General features: G+C 42.7%; 1 protein-coding gene across 1 annotated transcript; it reads right to left on the bottom strand.

The window, feature by feature from the left end:
- Window positions 1-8,042: 8,042 nt before the first annotated feature.
- On the bottom strand, window positions 8,043-13,617 carry LOC104645638 (uncharacterized). The gene is made up of 4 exons (XM_069294661.1): window positions 13,360-13,617; window positions 12,533-13,129; window positions 10,074-12,433; window positions 8,043-9,828 (listed from the first exon to the last, which is right to left on the bottom strand). The coding sequence occupies exons 1-4, from the start codon at window positions 13,615-13,617 to the stop codon at window positions 8,043-8,045; spliced, it is 5,001 nt and encodes a 1,666-aa protein (XP_069150762.1).
- Window positions 13,618-14,079: the final 462 nt, after the last annotated feature.

Below are 14,079 nucleotides of genomic sequence, written 5' to 3'. Positions count from 1 at the left end.
TGAAGAAGGCACTATTCTAAGGTCTACTGATTCAAGTCATGCTCTAGAATACCTCATTAATCGTTCAAGGAAGGGAACCAACATATGTCAACTCATCCTAGACTTTCATTCATTCTTAAGAAAAGACGCTTACAAAGTAAAGAGGTTAACTTCGACAAGAGTTTCATGTATCAAGTACGGACAACTAGGTATACCTAAAAAAGACACCATATCAATACGGAAAGACTCTTCATAATCTATTATCATCACATAGCAACATGTAGAGTAACATGCTTTCATTCACAATATCAAACAACTTTGTACAAAATCACCTCAATATCATATGAACACCTTCACTTTATGAACATTACAGAAGATCACAAATATATCATATAATAACTTCATTTTGTACATTCACATATGATAACACCTTCTCATAGCAACATTAATTCACACAAAAAACTTTACAGTATACCTTCATATATACCCTTACGTGATACTACTACAATTTACATAATAATGTGGACAAGGCCATGAACACAATAAGAACAAGAAGTAAACAACGCCTCTATAAGTGGACAATACCACACAGAAGCAATTTTATATAAATTTTACATTACTAAGGGAATTAGGTCAACTTACCCTCTTCTAAAACCAAGATCACCATTCCTTAATATCTCCAAAAATTCACAATATAATAGTATAATTAACCATCGAAATTAACAATACAACATAACCTAAACTCAATTCTATCAACAATAGATCATAAGCAATAAACATCAAGGCTTCATGGATATTTTTATTTAAAAACATCAATTTAGCATCAATAATTCGTAACTAATTATTCGAAAACGTTTCATTCATGAACCCTTGAGTAAGAGTGAAAATTTGACTATTTCCATAAACTTTGAAATCACTTTGAAGTTCACTTTAAGGTGATAGCTAGGCTTAGACAAAAAACTCCCATAACTTATTAGAATATATACCAAGAGAATTGAAGAAGAAATCCATTGGAATCCAAAAACCTAGCTCCAAATTAACTTCATTCTTCAATGGGGGTTTTCAAAATGAACTTTGGGAGAGAAGGTGTTTGATCTAGGAGCTTGAGTCTAAAAGAGGGTTTACGCAATATAATATATATAAAATCCCTATATACACATAAAACAACTATAGATAAAATCCCAATACACACATAAAACAACCTACCTTACCCTTTAAAATACTTGGAATGAATTTTCAAACTCAGTCCTATGTTGGTCGAACAACTGTAGCATATTGCAGACCCATTTGACGCCCACAACCAACAGACCGTCAATGGATTGATGCCCCGTCAATAGGGTCCATCATTTTTGTCTGAATCTCAGCAATTTGCAGGCTTTGCAGGCCTGGTTTACACCCAAAGACTGACGGAGAGTCAATGCATTGATGATCCGTCGTTTGAACCCATCAATCATGTTGTGTAGCAACTTGTTGTCCAAGAGATGGGGTCTTCCTCAAGGGCCCCTTGTTGGTCCTTGGGGGAATTTAGCCCGTTGTTAAACCCCAAAACATGTCCATCTAGGTTTAAATGTAATCACCACTGGCTTATATCCCAAACAACACACTTAACTTTATCAAAACACACAAGGACACACTAGCACATAGAGGACTAGTCTCTGAACATCTTGGTTATTCCTTGACGTTCATCCTCAAACTCAACCAAATTGACCTATAAAATCATTTACTCAATAAATAAACAAGTTAACAACCCTTAAAACTCAAGTGAAGCTCTAGTCCATCCTAGTTCATTTTGAGTGTTGTTACATTGTCCCCCACTTGGGAACATTCGTCAACGAATGACACTTAAAATGACCAAAGCAAGCAACCCAGATTCATTCATGCAATATCATAAACCATATTCATAGTTAGAAGGAAACTTAAATCCACACAAAAAGCCCAAACAACTTGATGCAATTCAATCTGTTTTATCGAAAAATAATTTTCTAAAAGAGTTTGTTTTATTTTAGACTTTTTAGGAGTCGCCACTTAATTTTTAAGGAAAATTAAGAAAACTTTTATTTTCAAAAGACTTAACAGAAAAAATCGATTGAAAATATTAAAGGGGTTCGGGATTCCTATTAGCGTCTTAGGAAGGTTTTTAAAGCACCTAAGACACTCCGCTAACTATGGTTTTCCGACGATTAACTTATTTGACTATTTTTGTTTTAACTTTTGCAATTTTGAACTTATTGATTTTTATCTAGGCAAATTTGACAAGTTTTGAAATATTTATCTCTTTGAAATTCCACCTTTAGTTAAACTTCTTAAGTTTGATAAAATAGATAGGCGTTCCGAGGGGTTTGGAGTTTTCCCATCCTAATACTAACGAGAATGTAAACGAATGCACAAACAAAGTAATAAAGAGAGAGAGAGAGAGAGGGAGAGAGAGATTTGGGTCTGGGAAAATGGATTGGGCTGGGATGATGGATTTGGGCCAGGGGAGGATTAATAACCTAGAGAAATGTTGGAAAGGGAGGGGAGTGGGCCGCCTGAATATTGGATAGAGGCCCAAACCTGGCTCTTCCAAATTAGATGGAAAAAGGGTTCAATTTGAATAATAGCCGATTGATTTAAAATGAATTTGGTATAAATTTATTAACGAGCTTATTTAAAGTAACTAGTTTGATAGAATACTTTCTAAACTTAAGATATACATATATACATATACATATATATATATATATATATATATATATATATATATATATATATTTAATCATAAAATATACAAACTATATATACAATTACATAATATATATATACTTATCTAACGTTATGATAAGTAGCATAAGATCCGTATATTATATATATTTTTTACTTATATATATATATGCATATATATATATATATACGTATACATATATACATATATATATATATATATACTTCTTTTTTTTTTAAAAAAAATTTCGCAAGATTTATAAAACTAATTAACTTAAATAATTTGAAAAACTCACGAAGCTCGATAATCAATTTATATCGACGTGGGTCAAAAATTGGGTGTGAACAACTGTCCCTCATTTTACTCGGATTGATGCAAGCAATTCGAGGAAAATGAAATTGACCAAACCAATTTTGACCAACCTCATTCGTTTTAAAGGAAGGATTCGACAAAGGGTTTAGGAACTATGGCCGAACCCTTGAACACGGGTCTCCTACATATCTCAGGCTATATGAGAATTCAGGCCACTTGTAGTTCGATAAGCTTGATTTGCCGCACGATTTGAAGGAATCAAGAGCCACCTCGACACCGAATTATGAAGGTATCGAAATGCTTGATAATGGAATTCAGAGCGAATGTTGGAATACAGCCGAGTTTTCAACATTGAATCCGCCTACATATCCGTAAACCGTCGGAATCAGGCTGTGTGTAGTTCGACTCGATCGGTGGAAAAGGAAATCTATTACGCTTGATAACCTTCGGTTTTGGACAAGTGACTCATTGACGAGTATGAAAAGGAGGCTTGTAACCTCTTAGCCATGAATGTGGAGCTCTTCATATCCATAGGTAAGAACTTACATGGACATAATTTCCAAAGCTCTTGGCGCATTGTCACTCAGATTGGAAACTTGCCTCCGATAAAACAAAACTTCCGGACGCGAGACGGAAACTGGCAGAACTAAAGAAAAACCCGCATGCTTCGAGAGGGTGGTTCGATTGTGGTGGAAGTCGCTCTTCTGCTCGCGTCCTAAGAGTTTGACATTCCTCTTCGGACTATGTCCCAGTTCACTGCTAAGAAAAAGTTCCACGTTGTGCTGCATCCTTTTTGATGTCGTCCGCACCTGTGGTTTTTTGGAGAATTCATCCTTTTCGGATGCTCTCGATAAAGAGTGAGATAAAACTCGTCAGCTTAAAAATGCAATTAGGATGGGAGACAGTGTCTTTTTACCGTGTCGACACTTCCTTGTTCCCCTCCATACTTGACGTCGACTCGATCGGTCTGACGTCCAGCAAATAAAGCTTATGCCTTGTATTTCGCGATATCATCTTTAATGTATTCCATACTTGATTTCGAAATAAATAAATAAATGATGTTGCGATATTGATGTTTCTTTTGTTGTCACCTTCGATGCTCTCCTTGATGTTTACTTTTATAAGAAATAACAGAATGCAGTCGAGGCCAATGGATAAGTATTGCTCTTTCTTTATCCATGTACGTCCTCTTGCGGGGCATGAATATCTTCCCGCGATACGTAAATTCTCGCGAGATATGAATCTTCCCGCGATGCATAACTTTCAGCGAGGAATAAAATCTTCTCGCGATGTGCAAATTTTGACGAGGCGTGAACTCTTCTCGTCGTGCATAAATTTTGACGAGGCATGAAATCTTCTCGTCGTGCATAATTATTGACTCGCGATGCATGATTCCGCGATGCATGATTTCCGCGATGCATGAATTCCAGCGAGGCATAAATTCTTCTCGCGATGTATAAATTCCAGCGAGGTATGAAGTCTTCTCGCGATGCATAAATTTTGACGAGGCATGAAATCTTCTCGTCGTGCATAATTAATGACTCGCGATGCATGATTCCGCGATGCATGATTTCCGCGATGCATGAATCCCAGCGAGGCATAAATTCTTCTCGCGATGTATAAATTTTGACAAGGCATGAAATCTTCTCGTCATGCATAATTATTGACTCGCGATGCATGATTTCCGCGATGCATGATTTTCAGCGAGGCATAAATTCTTCTCGCGATGTATAAATTTTGATGAGGCATGAAATCTTCTCGTCATGCATAATTATTGACTCGCGATGCATGATTTCCGCGATGCATGATTTTCAGCGAGGCATATATTTTTCTCGCGATGTATAAATTTTGACGAGGCATGAAATCTTCTCGTCATGCATAATTTCCAGCGAGGTATGGAGTTTTCTCGCGATGCATAAATTTTGACGAGGCATGAAATCTTCTCGTCGTGCATGCTTAATGACTCGCGATGCATGATTCCGCGATGCATGATTTCCGCGATGCATGATTCCGCGATGCATGATTCCGCTATGCATGATTCTTCTCGCGAGGTATGAATTCTTCTCGCGATGCATTAATTTATATCGCCCCCGTGGATAGTAACGGTAAGACAATCTCCAAATAATATATCGACTTGATCGATAACGATGAAATAATAATTGCATAACTGTCTCTTCTGAGGTAGTGCATGGTCTTGATCGACAATAATCATCTTGCTTTGATAACTCAATGCAAATAGCGTCTTCTATAGAAATCGTGAAATCTCCGCTGAGATTCCTATTTAATTCATCTTCGAATCTGGGTGGATCCTTTGTAAATTTCCCATTGTTGAGAATGGTCTGAAATAAACAAACACATTCATAAGCATCCTGACACAAACGATATTCCTGCTTTCAATAAAATTCTGGTTTTGGAGATAGTTTTCTCCTTCTCCGTATTCATCCGTCGGAAGAATTTGGCCGATTTCGAAGCGAAGCTGTGAACCTGCATCCACAGAAAAATTGTCAGTTTTAAACATACTGATCTGTGTCGATCTCTTCGGTTGTTTGCTCCTTGTCCTGATATCTTCGGTTGATTTCCTGATTTCCCGACTCTTGATAGATAAGAAAATATCTTATGCCAAAACAGATGAAATATAAAAGGGAAATTTTTAAGAGAAACAAGATTTTTTTTTTAAATAGTATCTTGAAAAAGTCACTGCCAAGTCATGTCATGTCAGACTTAACGAGCTTTTTTGAGTTCGACGCTTGTCGAAGGAATTTCAGAGGCATTCCAGACTTGCATGGAAGACCCATGACGAAATTTTGAGGCCATCCTCAAAATTTCTGTCCCAGTTTAGTATCTTGCTCATCTTTCCATTGTAACCGAATAAATCGCAGAATTTTTGAGATCTCCTCAAAAATTCTGTCGCAGTCGCAAATTCGAAATGTCTTTAGTTTGATCCGCTAAAGAGAAGGTTCCTTCTGGAGAATTTTTGAGTCCCTCTCAAAAATTCTGTCCCAGTTTCTATTGTAGAAGGGGAAATAGATCTTACGAGATATATGACCGAGCCCTTGTGGCGCCTACGTATCCCGTTGAGGCAGGAATCAGGTCAAACGTAGTTCCCCTTAAAGGTTAAAAAGAATAGATTTACAAAGAAACTAACTGAGGCTGACAAAGGCCGCCTACGTATCTCATTCTTGAGGATTCAGGTCAAACGTAGTTCAAATACAAAGAAATGATTAAAGGGGTAAATGGGGTGACCGAAGCTGACATAGGCCGCCTACGTATCTCGTTCTCGAGAATTCAGGTCAGACGTAGTTCGTTACAGGAGGGATAAGAATTCAAATTCGAACAAATACAAGCAAACAGAAGATTACAAGTAAATGATGGAAAATGCAAAACGAACTTCACGCGTAAATCTCTTGACAGCATCTGAGTTGATAGGCTTCGGCCATACAGCGCCATCCATCTCTGACAAGACTAAAGCACCTCCAGATAGTACTTTGCGAACCATGTAAGGACCTTGCCAGTTTGGTGCGAACTTTCCTTTGTACTCGTCTTGATGAGGAAAAATACGCTTAAGGACCAACTGATCAACTTCAAAATTTCTGGCACTCACTCTTTTGTGAAAAGCGCGAGTCATTCTTTGTCTATACAACTAGCCATGGCAAACAGCAACCATCCTCTTCTCATCAATCAAAGCTAGTTGATCAATCCGTTTGCTAACCCACTCAGCATTACTTAGCTCAGCTTCTTGGATGATCCTCAGTGACGGTATCTCGACTTCAACAGGTACGACTGCTTCTGTTCCGTATACTAGCAAGTATGGAGTAGCCCCAGTTGATGTTCTGACCGTCGTTCGATAACCCAGTAGAGCATATGGCAACATTTCATGCCAACCCCGCTGCTTGTCAATCATTTTCCTTAGAATCTTCTTGAGGTTCTTGTTGGCAGCCTCTACAGCTCCGTTCATTTGAGGGCGATAAGCAGCGGACCTTCGGTGAATAATCTTAAATTGTCCACATATCTCTTTCATCAGATGACTGTTGAGATTTGCACCGTTATCAGTGATGATGGATTCTGGAACTCCAAATCGGCATATCAGATTGTTGCGGACAAAGTCGGCCACCACTTTCTTGGTTACCGATTTGTAAGAGGCTGCTTCCACCCACTTGGTGAAATAATCGATGGCAACCAAAATGAATCTGTGTCCATTAGAAGCGGCTGGCTCTATAGGACTGATGACATCCATTCCCCAAGCTACATATGGCCAAAGTGAACTCATAGCATTAAGTTCGTGAGGTGGCACCCGTATCAAATCGCCGTGCACTTGACATTTATGGCATTTTTGCACGAATTTGCAACAGTCATTCTCCATAGTCATCCAGAAATAACCAGCTCGAAGAACCTTTCTTGCTAAAGTAAGCCCATTCATGTGTGTACCGCAAACTCCAGCATGCATCTGTTCAATAAGCCTCACAGCTTCAGCAGCATCTACACATCTTAAAAGACCCAAATCTGGAGTCCTCCTATACAAGACTTCTCCATTCAGAAAGAAATTGAGAGCCATACGACGTATCGACTTCTTTTGATTAGATGTGGCGTCTTCTGGATATGTCCCAGACTCCAGGTACCTCTTTATGTCGAAATACCAAGGCAAACCATCTGGTTCTGATTCAACATGTGAACAATGGACTGGATGTTCCCTCAAGTCTATATCCAACGGGTCGATGTAATCAGTATCTGGATGTTTGATCATTGAAGCGATGGTGGCAAGAGCATCAGCTAATTCATTCTGTATTCTGGGAGTATGTCTGAACTCGATCTTGCAAAACCTTTTACACAGATTTTGCACATATTGTACGTAAGGTACAATCTTTGGGTTCTTCACAGCCCATTCTTCCTGAACCTGATGAATCAAGAGGTCTGAATCTCCAATAACCAGTAACTCATAAACATTCATGTCGACGGCCATTTTCAAACCGAGAATGCAAGCTTCATACTCAGCCATGTTGTTCGTGCAGTTGAATCGTAGCTTAGCCGCCATAGGATAGTGCTGACCAGATTCTTATACCAGGACCGCTCCAACACCTTTATCCTGGTGATTCACCGCTCCATCGAAGAATAATCTCCAACTTGGATAAGCCTCAGAGATATCCTCACCCACAAATGACACCTCTTCATCGTGAAAATATGTCTTGAGAGGTTCAGACTCTTCATCAACGGGATTTTCCGCAAGATGATCAGCCAAAGCTTGTGCCTTTATTGCCTTCTGAGTCACGTACACGATGTCAAACTCACGCAACAGCATTTGCCATTTAGCTAGCTTCCCGGTCGGCATCGCTTTCTGGAAAATATACTTCAACGGATCCGTCCTGGAGATAAGGTATGTAGTATACGACGACAAATAGTGTCTCAGCTTCTGGGTAAGCCACGTCAGAGCACAGCATGTTCTCTCCAGCAAAGTGTAGCGAGACTCGTACGGAGTAAACTTTTTGCTTATGTAGTAGATAGCCCTCTCCTTCTTCCCTGTCTCGTCGTGTTGACCAAGTACACATCCAAAGGCGTTATCTGAAACAGACAAATATAGCAACAAAGGACTCCCTTCTCGAGGAGGAACCAATACTGGTGGGTTAGACAAGTAGCTCTTGATAGCGTCGAAAGCGGTCTGGCACTCCTCAGTCCACTTAGTTGGGGCATCTTTCTTCAGCAACTTGAAGATAGGCCCACATACCACCGTCGATTGTGCTATAAACCGGCTGATATAGTTTAACCTCCCTAAGAAACTCATCACCTCTTTTCTCATCTTCGGCGGAGGTAACTCCTGAATTGCTTTAATCTTGGAAGGGTCGAGCTCAATACCTCTTCTGCTGACTATAAACCCCAACAACTTCCCAGCTGGGACTCCAAAAGCACATTTGGCGGGATTTAGCTTTCGGTTGTACCGACGCAAACGTTCAAAGAATTTCCTCAGGTGTGTCAAATGATCCGAACTCCCGCGGGATTTGATTATGACGTCGTCCACATACACTTCAATTTCCTTGTGAATCACGTCGTGAAAGATGGTCGTCATGGCTCTCATGTAAGTAGAACCGGCATTCTTGAGACCAAACAGCATTACCCTGTAATGATATACACCCCAAGGTGTGATGAAGGCCATTTTTTCCGCGTCTTCCTCATCCATCAAAATTTGGTGATAACCCGCGTAACAATCCACAAATGACTGCATCTCATGTTTGGCGCAGTTGTCAATCAAAATATGGATATTTGGCAACGGAAAATTATCCTTTGGGATAGCCTTGTTGAGATCCCTGTAATCAACACAAATTCTTATTTTTCCATCTTTCTTGGCGACCGGAACAACATTGGCCAGCCAGGTTGGATATTGTGTCACTTCCACCAATCGGGACTCTATATGCTTGGTGATTTCCTCTTTAATCTTCAGACTTAATTCAGGCTTGACTTTTTGAATCTTTTGCTTCACCGGTTCGAACCCTGGATTGATAGGCAGCTTATGAGACACGACATCGGTACTCAACCCCTGCATGTCACTGACTTCCCAAACGAACACATCATGGTATTCGGCAAGCAGGCAAACCAGGCTCTCCTTCTGAGTGTCATTCAAATGAGTGCTGATCTTAACCTCTTTGGCATATTCTGAATCGCCGAAATTCACCGTCTCTGTCTCCTCCAGGTTCGGTTTATGTTGGTTCTCGAACTGTCGAAATTCTTCGGCCACATAGTTCGGTTCCCCATTTCCCTCGTCGTGGTCATCGACGTCATCGTCATTTGCCTCGTTTTGCTCATTTAGCCCATGACATGACATGACATTGGCAGGTTTGTAACTTACGTTACTGAAATCATAAACAGACAAAATTAGGAAAGTAAAATATAACTCGCAATTAAATAAACAAAGTCAAAATAAGGAGGCTTTCATTTAAATCGAATCAAAAATGCAAACTTGGGTCATGGCGCGAGGCCATGTTGCCTTTTAAACATCATAACAAAATTCAAAATCAAGAAAATGCAGAAATGGTGGGTCTCGGGCCTCTTCCGGACTACCACCGATTTTAATATGCACAAAATAACTCCTTTCTACCACAGAGTTCGGGACATCAGGATTGGCGTGGACGTCCAATTCAGCAGCACCTCCCCTGGTTCAGCGTCACGAATGCCAGCTGGCTCAGCCTCCTCCTCGATGATGGCATTGATCTCCTGGAAAAGGTCACAGATTCCTTCCCCATCATCTTCAGGCTCGGCACGCTCCCGGACTGGAAAGGATTGATAGAGATGCGGGATCGGCTTAGTCAACCCTTGATCCCTTTTCCTCTTCATCTTCATATCATCATCTGTGGGGATGTAACCCAAACCATACCTTGATCCTGTAGCAAGGATCGGAACTGGCTCGATGATCCCTTGCGCATTCCTTCCTAATCCGAAACCTGGTTCGAATCCACTCTGCAGCATTACCGTGGCGATCATTTTGTACACGGCCGGCATGGGGTTCTGCGAGGCCAAGCCCTCATCGGTGGCATTTACCAACTCCACCGTGTAGAAGTCCGAACCTTGCGGTGTTTTGTCCGAGACCGGCACTTGCCTTCCCGATTGACCCTTTTCACCATGAATCACCAGTTCTTCATTCTTCCACACCAGATTTATCATTTGGTGGAGAGTGGAGGGGACGGCCCCAGCCGCGTGGATGAATGGCCTTCCCAACAGAAAGTTATAGCTAGTGTCGATGTCCAACACCTGGAACTTTGCCTCGAACTCTGCGGGGCCCATTTGGATGGTCAGGTTCACAGCTCCCAACGTGTCTCTCTGCATACCGTCGAATGCTCTCACATTGACCTGGTTTTGCTCCAACTTTCCGAGGTCAAACCTCAGCTGCTTCAATGTGGACAGGGGGCATATGTTCAAACCAGATCCGTCGTCTACCAGAACACGGTTGATGACCTTTCCGCGACATATCACGTTGATGTGTAGAGCTTTGTTGTGGGCCCTCCCTGCGGCCGGCAGTTCATCGTCGCAGAAACTGATAAGGTGTCCCCGAATGACCTGGTGAATCATAGCAGCTACATTGTCGCTGCTCGTACCCGAGGGCACATATGTGTCATCCAGGGCTTTCATCAAAGCCTGTCTGTGGGACCAGGAGCTCATCAGCAGGGCCCACACCGAAATTTGGGCTGGAGTTTTCTCCAAGTGCTTGACGATGGAGTAGTCTTTGGGTTGCATTCTCCTCCAGAACTCCTCAGCTTCTGCTTCGCTGATCGGTCTCTTGGCATGATCTTTCTTTTGTCCTCCGAGAGCAAGCTCATCAGGAGTGTAACATCTTCCACATCTAGTCATGCCCTGAGCCACGGCCGTTTCTATAACGAACTTGGGCTTGGCGAGAGTCTTTGCGGGCACCAAAGCAACAGCCTTTGCAGGTGTCAGAATGACAAACTCTCCTTTCTCCCTGACGCTCAAAGAAGCGACAGCCCTCTCCAAGTCTTCCTGAACAACAGGAGTAATTCTCTTGGCTTCACGCTCATCTTCGTCAGTTTCTATCATGTTGATGTTTCCACTCCCATGATTTGGCAACGGATTCATGTTGACGTTTGGCGCCGCGGGCTGAAGAGAGACCACTTCCTTGTCAATCAAGTCCTGGATCTTGTGCTTGAGATTGATACAATCTTCTGTATTATGTCCAACACCGTTGGAATGGTAAGCACATCTCTGCTCCGGTCTGTAGAATTTGGAATTAACATCCATGGGCTTGGGGCCCACAGGGTGGATGTATCTGGCCGCGGATAATCTTTCAAACAATTTAGTTCTGCTTTCCGCCAATACGGTGAAGCTTCTGGAGGGCTTCTTCTCAGACCTGGGGCGAGGGGGATCATACCCGCCATGCTGTGGGGGAGGGACTTGTTGATAACTGCGGGCATTTGGTCGTGGAGCATGGGCTCTGGGATGGGGATTTGTTTGGTAGTTTGGCATTGGGGCTCGGTAATTCGGATGGGGGTGGTTTTGATATGCTGGGGTTTGTATTTGATATGTCGGAGACGGTGTTTGATAGCTTGGTTGTACATTAGCGCAGCTAGGAGCGACACTTTGGTAATGGGGAGGGACTTGATAAGCTTGGGGGTAGTTTGGATATGTGGAGGGAAAATTTTGGGGAATCGGGGGTGGATTTTGATACGACACAATATGGGCATCTGGATAATGGGGGGCAGCATTGTAGTGGCCGGAGTGACTTGAGTGTGGATGGTAGGCTCGATGAGGCTTTAATGGAGGATTGGAGCGGCCTTGGGGACGTGGTAAGTTTCTGGGGATTTTTCTTCCCCCGTGCGAGATAGCGTTAACCTCCTCTCTTTTCTTCCTTACCAGTCCGGAAGATCCAGGCGATGCAGACGCTCGGGCTATCTTCCCCGACTTCAAGCCATCTTCAATAGTCTCGCTCACTTTGACTATTTCGGCGAACTTCGCGCCAATTAACAAGATGATCTTGTCATAATACTAGGGCTCCTGCACCCGCACGAACACCTCCACAATCTCTTTTTCTGTCATCGGAGGCCTCACCCTTGCTACCTCTTTACTCCATCTGTACGCGAATTCTCGATAGCTTTCTGTGGGCTTCTGCTTCATCTTCTCCAAGGAGTACCGATCAGGAACTACCTCGACGTTATATGTGAATCTATCGATGAAATCCTTAGCCAGTGCACTCCAACTGGGCCACTGTCGAGTCTCATGTGACGTGAACCACTCCAGGGCTTCACCACATAGGCTCCGGCTGAATAACCTCATCAGCAAGGCTTCATCTTTACCAACTCCCACGAGTTGGTCACAGTATGCTCTCAGGTGTGCCATGGGGTTTCCCACCCCTCCGAAGGTATCAAACTTCGGGATCTTGAACCCTTCATGTAGGTTCAAGTCTTGGTGGATGCATAGTTCTGCGTAGCTTAACCCGGCGACGTCTGGAGTACATTGCAATTCTCTCATCGCCCTCTTAATCTCCTCCTTTATGTCTACCTTCGCTTCTTCCCTCGCCCTCCACTCTCTTTCTTGCTCCTCATAATGGTCCAACTCGGAGCCGTGCACCTCATGCTCGGTCTGAACAGGGACTTGGAAAGTAGTTCTTTTGTGGAGGGGTGCAGCTATGGAAGGGCTTGGGACATTCTGTGCGGTTTGATAGTTTTGCGGATAATTTTGGGGATTGGTATTTTGGTTTAAGTGGGGGTGTGGTGTTTGGGAATTGAAGGCGGTGGGATTTTGGGTTTGATTTTGGGGTAGTGGGGCTGCTTGAGTATTTTGGGGATGTGGTGGCATTTGCGGAGGATTGTTTGGAAGTGGGGAGGGAGTTTGATAGGAGACCGACGCGTATTGGGGTTTTTGGTTGTCATGTCTACCCCAGAGGGGTTGTGCACGGGTGTCGGTGGATGTTGCTGAGTAGGATCCGAGCTGGACGAGGGGAAGTATGTAGGGGGTCTTGCGTCGAGAAAGTTGGGGCCGAATCCGGGCGGAGGGGTGTCTTGCCTCCGTTGCATCTCTACCCTCATGTCAGCTATTTGCTGCATCAACTGCGCAATAAGCTCATTCTGCTCTGCCACAGTTGGCTGAGCCACCACGACATCTGTGAGGCTGATTTGTTCATTGTTGTCGCCCATGTCTGTATTTGCGTTTGATCCGAGGAAGGAATCTGCGCGACATTTTGATCTGGTGAAGTAGTGGTGATCTGCCAGCTTTATCGACACAGATCAGTAAGAGGTACCTGAGAGGTAAAAACAACTCAAAGGCAAATTTGTTAGTGCATATCCGGAGTACAAAATGCATAATATCGCACATAAAACAAATAAACACACAGGTCTCTTTGTTTGAGGATATCTTAACCCACGAATGAGGACGGAAATATATTCTGAACAAACAGGAATTTGTTTGTTTTGACGTCATCTCGGGAAAGATGAATCACGTTGAGCTATGGTCTTCTTGAAGTTGCTTTTCGACGTCCGTTGATCTCATCTTCGCATTTCCGAAACATGGAGGAGAATTAAAATTTCTGTGATAGGGGCCGGGCCGGGAAGGCTGCCTACGTATCTCACGGGGAGAATTCAGGCCCAACGTAGTTCGGA

Source organism: Solanum lycopersicum, chromosome 2, assembly GCF_036512215.1.
Source record: "Solanum lycopersicum chromosome 2, SLM_r2.1".
NCBI classification, from domain to species: domain Eukaryota; kingdom Viridiplantae; phylum Streptophyta; class Magnoliopsida; order Solanales; family Solanaceae; genus Solanum; species Solanum lycopersicum.
This window is presented reverse-complemented; position numbering and strand designations above follow the sequence as displayed.

Bases quoted from the DNA above. Each gene is read 5' to 3' on its own strand.
- LOC104645638 (XM_069294661.1), bottom strand. From the start codon at position 13,617: ATGGGCGACAACAATGAACAAATCAGCCTCACAGATGTCGTGGTGGCT. The intron at 13,130-13,359 runs GTAGACATGACA...CAAACCGCACAG, and splicing joins CCGTGCACAACCCCTCTGGG to AATGTCCCAAGCCCTTCCAT. The intron at 9,829-10,073 runs GTAGAAAGGAGT...TTATGATTTCAG, and splicing joins CTGATGTCCCGAACTCTGTG to TAACGTAAGTTACAAACCTG.